Source organism: Perca flavescens, chromosome 23 (genome assembly GCF_004354835.1).
Source record: "Perca flavescens isolate YP-PL-M2 chromosome 23, PFLA_1.0, whole genome shotgun sequence".
Classification (NCBI taxonomy): domain Eukaryota; kingdom Metazoa; phylum Chordata; class Actinopteri; order Perciformes; family Percidae; genus Perca; species Perca flavescens.
This window is the reverse complement of record NC_041353.1, coordinates 8,506,158-8,515,151: the sequence shown is the minus strand read 5'-3', so window position 1 is coordinate 8,515,151 and position 8,994 is coordinate 8,506,158. Positions and strand designations below refer to the sequence as shown.

Genomic DNA, 8,994 nt, shown 5'->3' with positions numbered 1-8,994 from the left:
TAACTACAATACAACGGTTGTAGCTGACTTTGCATTTCATTTCTTATAAAATAGTTTTAAAGTAAGAAACAGTAACTACAATAGTGATAATTGGCAGTGTTCGTAGTTATAGCAGCTCCTGTATGCTAACAACCCTGTTTACTCCTATCACTATCACCACTTTGTCTGCTCGTTCAATCTCGGATTAATGTACGCACTTGAATGCAGCATTTCTTACTCCTTATTTCTTTCTTTTTGTTAAGCCTTTTATTATTTTTTTATACTACATATACATATCTAATACAACATAGCAATACAATAGCAGCGCCGTATACGTGTTATTAATTAAAGTACGATGATAAAATGGACATTTGTACTATTATTTAGCTACATCAACGCGCGTTCATGTGCTAGATCCGCGTTCACTTGTCGTCCATCAAACTGTCACAACTTGAGTGAAGACCAGTCGGTGTAATATCAACTTAAACACATATATTACCGTGACAACTAAAAGGTAATGACATTTTTTCTTCTTCAGACTAACTCTAACAAGCCTGTATGTGCTTTAATTTCATTCATCTTTATTAAGGAAGTAGGTTTAGGCAGACGTAGTTTAAGCTGATAAACTGTACTGTAAACCGTGCAAAACATGGATGACATCAAAAATGCTGAAACAATACAGTAAAATAGGAAGGGCTAACATTAGCATTTATATATTATTATGTGGCCTACCTGTATGTCCAATGTTATGTTCAATATTACTTCTATTAATAACTTTCCTACACTATTTATGACCGTAAAACATGATAAAAAAGGATATTAAAAGTGTCAATCAGTAACCTAGCATTAGATGAATATAGAGAATGTTTTTGTATGCCTCCCTCAATAAATGCTATTATTTTCAGTGTGTTACAGAGGATTTAAAGCTACAGAAAGTATTTCTCTTGAATAATATGTGTTTCATTATGGGGAAATGAAGCTTGTTGAAAAGAACTTCCTTTTTGAGACTTCAGCAAATGGTGGTCAGAGCTTATGGTTGTACATTTGTATGTTTAGTCATAATAAATAAACAGTGATTAGACTCTCAGTGCATAGAAATATGCCACTTTTGAATATGTCCAGTTGTGAACACATGATCATTAATCAGAGTTATATACTGTCTTCATTGTGGCTCATAGTGTTTTGATGTGTTCCAGATGTGGAAGTCAGTCGTGGGCCACAATGTGAACATGAAGGTGGCTGCAGAGGGGGACGACTGGGAGACAGACCCTGACTTTGAGGTATTGTATACTCCTGGAGACGTGTATCACTGTGGGGAAAAATATATGTGCGTCAGTCAAACCCTTTCTGACTTTGTGTTTCAGAATGATGTATCAGAGCAGGAGCAGAGGTGGGGAGCAAAGACCATCGAGGGTTCAGGACGAAAAGAGCACATCAGGTTAGAGATGCACAACTGTGTCCGTTTGGAAATTAACAAATCTTTAGACAATGTAGAGAAATGTAGGTCGGAGTGGGTGCTGTGTAGCAACAGGAAGAGGAAGTGAGAGCAGAGAACAAGCTGTCAGGCAGCAAATCTCTCCTAATATGGATACTATATAATGATGACACTTGTCAGTGAGATTTAAACCACAAAGCTTTCTAAATTTAGGGAGTAGTGCTAGATGTAAAATAGGACTAAAGATTGCTCACAAATGTAGATACTACTTCCTGATACGTCACGCTTTATTAAGAGTTTATAAGTTGTTACTTGCTTGGTTGTTAAGAATCCTCCTCCTCCAGCAGGGACACTCAATTTATCTTTTTATATAGTTTACCAGACCAAGCTCAATCTTTTAAGATTGAACATTATTATTATTATTAGTATTATGAACTACAGGGCAAAATCAAATCGACAGCAGATCGTGCTGGGTTTACCCAGTCTAGTTATTTATTTAGTTCTTCAGATAGACACTCTGGGCAATGCAACGTGTACCGAGTTGACCAAAATCCATTTATTAACAACTTATTAACTTATATAACTCTTGACTTGATGCCTTATTAGGAAGTGTTAAATCTGAAAGCATCTGTTAACCAACATTTCCAATAACAGGAAGAATAAACAACAGCTAAGGGATTTCTCACAACCCTGGCAACCACAAAGTTGCTTGTATTAGTGGCTTACAACATATTAGTAAATTATTTATTTTTAGCCTTAAAACCCTGTTATTTTCTTCTACCTTCTAATTTATGTCTTTATTTGATATCCCAATTGCCTCCAAATATGTTCACACTTTCTTTAATTTAATCTTTTAATCCTAGTGTTGCGGAGCTCAGAAAAAATGTCGCTGTGGAGCACGAGCAGGGGAAGCAGAAGGATCAGACTCCCAAAGCGTCATACGGATATGGAGGGAAGTTTGGAGTCGAAAAAGACAGAATGGACAAGGTAGACAAATATTTATTTTTGATATTCAAAATATGGTGATAAGATCCTCTTAGTTAGTGCCAGATTTGATCTATTTTATCCTTTACTCTGCATCCACTGCTCATATAAAACACAGTAGGCTGTAGGCGGAATCTGTTCATAAATGCATCTTTACGGTTCAGGTGGCTTTGGGGCACGACTATGTGGCACAAGTCGAGCAGCACTCCTCCCAGAAAGATGCGGCACAAGGGTTCGGCGGAAAATTTGGTGTTCAGAAAGACCGCGTCGACAAGGTAAGATGACAAGTAGATTTCCCCCTTATCTTAGAGATTTGTTTTTATTCTTACTTCATTTGGGTGTTTGACCTTCAATGGATGATGTTCGTGCAAGGTTTGAAACTGAAAGAAGTTTTGTCTGCTTATACCTTCAATCTCAGTTTAAATCTCATGTGTAACTAGTCTACGAGCATGATTTTGTGACATTACAACTAGTTTGGGAGCCAATCGTGGTCAAATAAACTTTTTTGTAGGAAAGCCATATCAGACACAAGTTATTCAAAGCAGAGTATTTTTTTTAAATGTCTTAAAACCCAAGGGATCTTTGAAGAAAGATATGAACCTGAAATGCAACCTGTGTGTTGTCTGTGCAGACTGCCATGGGCTTTGAATACAAAGGAGAGGTGTCGCAACATGCATCTCAGAAAGGTAAGCTATCTGTCCAACTTTAAAGAAGCCTTCTCACTTACAGTACAATATTTTCCTTTTTGGAAGTTGCTACCAAACAGAATGAGTTTTCCTCACAGTCCATATGTTTTTAGATTACTCAAAGGGATTTGGAGGAAAGTACGGGGTGGAGAAGGAAAAAGTGGACAAGGCCGCTTTGGGGTACGACTATAAAGGCCAGACAGAGAAGCACCAGTCACAAAAAGGTGAGCTTAAGTTGAAGCATTTGTCAGTTTTCACACTATTTGCTTTGACATTTGCTTAATTTTGCATCTTTGTTTTCACCAGACTATGCTAAGGGATTTGGAGGAAAGTACGGGGTGGAGAAGGAGAAGGTGGATAAAGCTGCTCTGGGGTACGACTATAAAGGAGAAACAGAGAAGCACCAGTCACAGAAAGGTACGTTAAAGTTATAGCATTTGTCAGTTTTTTACACCTTTGCCTGACATTTATTCATTTTGCGTTCAGATTACTCAAAGGGATTTGGGGGGAAGTTTGGTGTTGAGAAGGAGAAAGTGGATAAAGCTGCTTTGGGCTATGATTATAAGAGCGAGACGGAGAAACACCAGTCACAAAAAGGTAAGGAGAGACACAAATATTTTATAATATACTATTACTTGCAGTGTAGTACATCAGACTGATTAAATGTATCTCTCTTTAGATTATTCAGCAGGTTTTGGAGGTCGTTATGGAGTTCAAGCAGACCGCATGGATAAGGTCAGTATTACAGCTACAACTAATAATTTTTTTAATTTTTATTAAGGAGGTTATTTCTCTGATTAATTGACTAGAGTGTGTTATGTATTGAAATAGTATAAATTCCCCAAATCAAAATTCCCAATTTTCATTTGAATAGGTTTCAAATAAGCCTTTTGGCATGAATGTTGACATTACACTATTAATTGTCAAGTTACATATTGTTGGCATTAATATTGATTATTTGGGTTTTGATCTTTATTTACACAATTGTTAGGCTTTTTCAACTGTTGCTCATTAAACTCTATCTATAATTTTCAAGTAATATAGGGTTGTACCAGCTTGGTTGTGTATACACACATATATATATATATATATATATATATATATATATATATATATATATATATGTGTGTGTGTGTGTGTGTGTGCGTGTGTGTGTGTGTGTTTGTAAAATACCACCATTGTTGAAGCCAAGAATAGAGGGTGTAGTTCATTTGGCTTGGCAGAGGTTTCCATCAAGCTTAGGGCACCAGTGCTGAACCTTTGTTTTCAATTGAATTCAATTTTATTTATAGTATCAAATCATAACAAGAGTTATCTCAAGACACTTAACAGATAGAGTAGGTCTAGACCACACTCTATAATTTACAAAGGGCTATATAGGACCAAACTGTGGTGTAACAATTGGCTGAGATAAAGCTATATCATGGCCCGTACATGTATGAACCTTTTGACTAATCAACTAATCGTTCCAGCACTTGTCAGTATTGATAATTGAGTATCTTGACCTTTCAAAACAACATCTTCCTCTCTCTTGTTCACTTTTAGAGTGCAGCCGGCTTCTCTGACATGGACTCTCCTACCTCTGCATATGAAAAGACACAACCGTTAGAGGCCTGTAAGTCATTTTTTTTCACTCACCATAATCAACCCTACTGTACCATCTTTCTGCTGTCTACAGTCAAAGCCACCAGTGCTTAGGTATTCACATGTTCAAACGATTATTGCTATTGCGTTCTATTCCTATATATTTTTTCTCTGTAATATGCAGCAAGTGCAGGTGCAGGAAAACTTAAGGCACGTTTTGAGAACATGGCCAAAGCTTCCGATGAAGAGAACAAGAAGAAAGTCGAAGAAGAGAGAGCGAGGAGACAAGCCAGAGAGGGCAGAGAGCGAGAGGTGGCCAAACGCAGACAAGAGGTAACATGTACACACTGCACTGTAAACATGTAATGAGGTCAGACTATTAGGTCATGGTCAATATGCATGTTAATGATTTTGTGTTTCTTGTAGGAAGAAAGCAGAAGAGAGGAGGAAATTCGTCCACCACCTGTTCCAGACGTGGCTCCAGATGAGGAGTATGAAATGACACCCCCAGAATTCCAACAAATGCCAGAGATACAAGAAATACCTGAACCAGAACCAGAGGTAAGACACTCGGATTCAGATGTACCAAATAATAGAATAATTCATTCATCCATTAAACCAGAAGGCTGGCAATATTCAGTATTTTTGTTATTGTCAACAAATCCTAGACAGTCAATCAGTATCTGAAATTTTTTTTATATTTAGTTATGTTATAACAACTAAATAAAACTGGGGAGGGTAAAGAAAAAGGCAACAAAGTGTGTAGATAAATCCACCCAATCAATTCCTAGGGTTCCCAGGTTGTTGTTTTTTACAGTGCAGCAGAGTTTCTCATCCACGTGGTTAGAAAAGTCTTAAATAAACTTTAATTGAATTAAATTGAATATAATGGTAATACGCGAGAGACACAAACTGGGACTAGTTAGGTCTTACATGGAAATCTTCTCAGGTCATCTCCAGGATTTGAGATCATGAAATCAAAGATATTCTGTGGTGTTTCCAGGAGGAACCAGAATACGACGTGTGCCCGGACTTGCCTCCACGTTCGGACAATTTCCCCGAACCGGATGCTCCCCCACTACCCGACAGGTCAGCAGATGTGGACGAGGGTGATGGAGAGTACGAGGAATTTCTTGAAGCGCCTCCTCCTGTGCCGACAGGTCTGTGTCTGAATTGGCTGAAGGTTAAATGTCAAACCTTTTGCATCTAAAACGCTCATTCCTTTTAATGTTTGCTTTTACAGCAATCGATGACGATTACGAAGACCTGACGGGTGGCCAGAGGGCAGTAGCAATTTATGACTACGTAGGAGGTATGACACCTTTTCACTTCATAATTTGTTGACATTTGTTAACCATCTCTCAACATTTGTGAAGACAAGTCCTCAAATCCGCTCCTTTCCCACACAGAGGCGGATGACGAGATCTCCTTCAACCCAGACGATGTCATCACCAACATAGAGATGATTGACGAGGGCTGGTGGAAGGGACAGTGTCACGGACGCGTTGGTCTTTTCCCCGCTTCTTATGTTCAGCTGATGCAGTAAGCAACATGCTTAGCGAGGTTTTGCACAAGCTTCTGTTAAACAATCATGTATCTTAGGTGGTTCAACAGGGATAATTCATTTTAGGACTGTATTTATAGAGAAATCACAGAACATTTGTGCCAAAATGGCTTCTGATTAGCGTATTTCTTTTATTGTGTTAATATCTCGCTTCGGGTCTGTGGCAAAGAGTATCTTGACAGTATGACCACATTAGGGGCAAGCAGTTACATCTGTTATCTGTAATGAACCGACTGGAGTCAATAAAATATTCCACAGACAAGATTCTTTGTGTTATTTGTGTGCCAAAAACTTTTCTCATTAGGGACAATTTACAGTAACGCCAGGGCTCGATTACAGTCTTTTACTGGCAGTCTATTTTATTGTGATCACATTGTGTTATTATGCTCTCCAAATTAATGATTCAAAGTGTGGTTAAAAATTGAAAAAAGAATCTGTTGTTTTACAAGTATTTTATCTACAAAAAGGTTAATTTATGATTTTACATACATCTTCTATATCTTAGAATATGCAGCTAGAGACAAGACGAAACAAGGGGAGAAATAAGGGAATTACACGCAACTGACCTCCCTACTCAAACCCGAGACTGCGCTTCGTGGGCAGCGTCTCAACCTCTAAGCCGCGAGGCTGAACCAGTAATCTTGATTTTAACCATATCACCCAGTCTATATACACAACCTTACTAAACAAAGCAAGCCACAGATCTGTAAATTATTTATGAAAAGATTTAAATTGTAGTAGAGAATATATGACAATCATACATATTTTGCACCGGTCTTACTTTCTTAAAATGTGTCCTAACATGAAGATGGACTGCTGTTCCATAAGAACAAACATTTTCCTGCAGTGAATTACTTTTTAAGAAACAGACTCTGTTGTAGAAGAAAATGTTCATTTCCCATACCGTGAATCTTGTAATCCACTGAACAGAATGAGATTCAAAAACAGAAATTCCACAGTTATGTATAAAAGAATACATCAAATGATTCTGTGTTTCTGCGTCAAAAGTCTTTTAAGGCAAAGCAAAGGTATTTCAGTTTCCTCTGGTTCACCAGGCGATGCCCTTCTTCTTCTTGCCCTGGCCAGTTTTTTTTTTTGCCACCCGTTTGCCTTTCAGTTTCTTGGCCTGCCGTTGATTCATCCACCCAGGGTACTGACCATTTTCATCCAACTGAGTTTTCTTGTTGCGCTTGCTGTCCAGTTCCATCTTCCCATCTGTAACACAAAAGACAAAGATTGATAAATAAGAAAGATGATAAATAAACATTTTGATTCCAAAAGCAAAATGGACCAACAGAAGTAAGACAGCCTGTCAAATGCTGTGTGTTTGATGTAAATCATTTTGAACTTCTAATTCTACGTAGCTCCGTGTCAGCTTCTCCAGCGACCCAGCATAATGCTAAAATGATTAAAATGACCTTTTAGTACAGACACTTTAAAATATGAATGGTAAAATGTTCAAGTATAAAAGCTGTTGATTGTCTCACTCACCTTCCCCCTCAACCTCCACCATGTCCGCATCCGTTTGCTTCTTGATCTTGTCAGCTGGCACCACCGTGGCAATCTCCTGGATGTCAGTCATGGTAGCTTCTCCTTTCTTATCCAGACTCAGAGCTTGTTTCAGACGGACCAACTCCTTGGGAGCATTTTTCTTCCTCTTCTCTGCACGCATCTTCCTCTTCCATTTGCTCCTGAGGCTTTTTGCCATTTCAAGGACGATCTGAAAATACAACAACAAAAAACACACCAGTCAAACTCACATTGTTATCAAATACCATCTCTAGACAGTAAGAAGGCTCTACACTTCCATGAGTGTTTTTCAAGTTCCTCTGGGAAGCCAACACAAAAAGCACACATTCACTGTAGGCCCAACACTCAATACACCTATTATGTATACATTATGTTTCAGCTTCAGGAAGACTTAAACTATATTCCATATCCCTCACTTGTTTATGATGACACCCTCAAAATGATCCTCCTAAAAAGGACCATTAATGGTCAACAATTAATTACATTTTTCATTGCACATTACACATACATAGACTTTTGGCAAGAAGTTCTAAAACAACCAAAATAACAGTATCAAGTAAAAATACAATCATTGATGATTCAGAATGGTAGGAGAAAATATAGCTCAGAGGACATGTATAGTATAAATAGTGATGATGGTATTAAACGTCTTGAAGTGAGGTGACACAGCTCTTCAGCCGAGACAGCAGTCTAAGTTTTACACATCACGTTTAATCCACTGTTATTCCTTGATGGGGGTCGTTTTTAACCCAAAATAGGCCTCCAAAAGATCTGCCTTTGGCCTTTAATGAACCTAGAAGAGGGGTCCTGCTCACCATTTATATTACGCAAGATCATGGTTGTCCACATATCAACCAGAATATGAAATTAACGTTACACATTGTTTGTATTTACATTACATGACTAGATATTAGCAAGCTACGGTTATTAACGTTAACGTACAGCAAGATGCGTAAACAGTTTGCTAACTTGTTATAGCTATCCAAAGCTAAAGAAGCCCAAGTATACATTTACTGTCTATGAAGTATACACGTCAAAGCTAGCTAGTTCCGCGTTTTAAATTAATAAAGAGTGTTAGCATTATTACACATGTAAAAAGTACGCGGTGACTTACAGAAAACTAGTTTAGCTGCTTAAATTTCCTCCGTGGAGAGACAGGAGCACACACACTCCGCTGCGTCCACGTGTTTACAAGTTGGAGAGAAAAAAAACGATGACGCGTTTTTGAAGAA

The 8,994-nt window shown here is 38.0% G+C and overlaps 2 protein-coding genes across 3 annotated transcripts; one reads left to right on the top strand and one right to left on the bottom strand.

Moving 5' to 3' along the window:
• The first annotated feature begins 345 nt into the window (after positions 1-345).
• On the top strand, positions 346-6,496 carry hcls1 (hematopoietic cell-specific Lyn substrate 1). Of its 2 annotated transcripts, XM_028570270.1 has the most exons (16): positions 353-493; positions 1,176-1,259; positions 1,344-1,417; positions 2,278-2,401; positions 2,563-2,673; positions 3,030-3,084; positions 3,198-3,308; positions 3,391-3,501; positions 3,571-3,681; positions 3,764-3,819; positions 4,630-4,699; positions 4,853-5,001; positions 5,095-5,229; positions 5,672-5,828; positions 5,912-5,980; positions 6,078-6,496. In XM_028570270.1, exons 2-16 carry the CDS (start codon positions 1,176-1,178, stop codon positions 6,212-6,214), a joined length of 1,554 nt encoding a protein of 517 aa, XP_028426071.1. In that variant the 5' UTR covers positions 353-493; the 3' UTR covers positions 6,215-6,496. The 2 variants fall into 2 exon arrangements, with proteins under 2 accessions (XP_028426072.1, XP_028426071.1); XM_028570271.1 differs by lacking the exons at positions 3,391-3,501; positions 3,571-3,681 and having other exon boundaries at positions 346-493.
• A 74-nt stretch (positions 6,497-6,570) lies between these two features.
• On the bottom strand, positions 6,571-8,982 carry llph (LLP homolog, long-term synaptic facilitation factor). Its single transcript, XM_028570274.1, has 3 exons — positions 8,877-8,982; positions 7,724-7,952; positions 6,571-7,447 (listed from the first exon to the last, which is right to left on the bottom strand). The coding sequence occupies exons 2-3, from the start codon at positions 7,938-7,940 to the stop codon at positions 7,281-7,283; spliced, it is 384 nt and encodes a 127-aa protein (XP_028426075.1). The 5' UTR covers positions 7,941-7,952; positions 8,877-8,982; the 3' UTR covers positions 6,571-7,280.
• Positions 8,983-8,994: the final 12 nt, after the last annotated feature.

Excerpts from the sequence above, each read along its gene's own strand:
- hcls1 (XM_028570270.1), top strand. The coding sequence starts at position 1,176 with ATGTGGAAGTCAGTCGTGGGCCACAATGTGAACATGAAGGTGGCTGCA. Across the intron at positions 1,418-2,277 it reads GGACGAAAAGAGCACATCAG|TGTTGCGGAGCTCAGAAAAA; the intron begins GTTAGAGATGCA and ends TTTTAATCCTAG. Across the intron at positions 5,829-5,911 it reads GCCTCCTCCTGTGCCGACAG|CAATCGATGACGATTACGAA; the intron begins GTCTGTGTCTGA and ends TTGCTTTTACAG.
- llph (XM_028570274.1), bottom strand. The coding sequence starts at position 7,940 with ATGGCAAAAAGCCTCAGGAGCAAATGGAAGAGGAAGATGCGTGCAGAG. Across the intron at positions 7,448-7,723 it reads GGTGGAGGTTGAGGGGGAAG|ATGGGAAGATGGAACTGGAC; the intron begins GTGAGTGAGACA and ends TTTGTGTTACAG.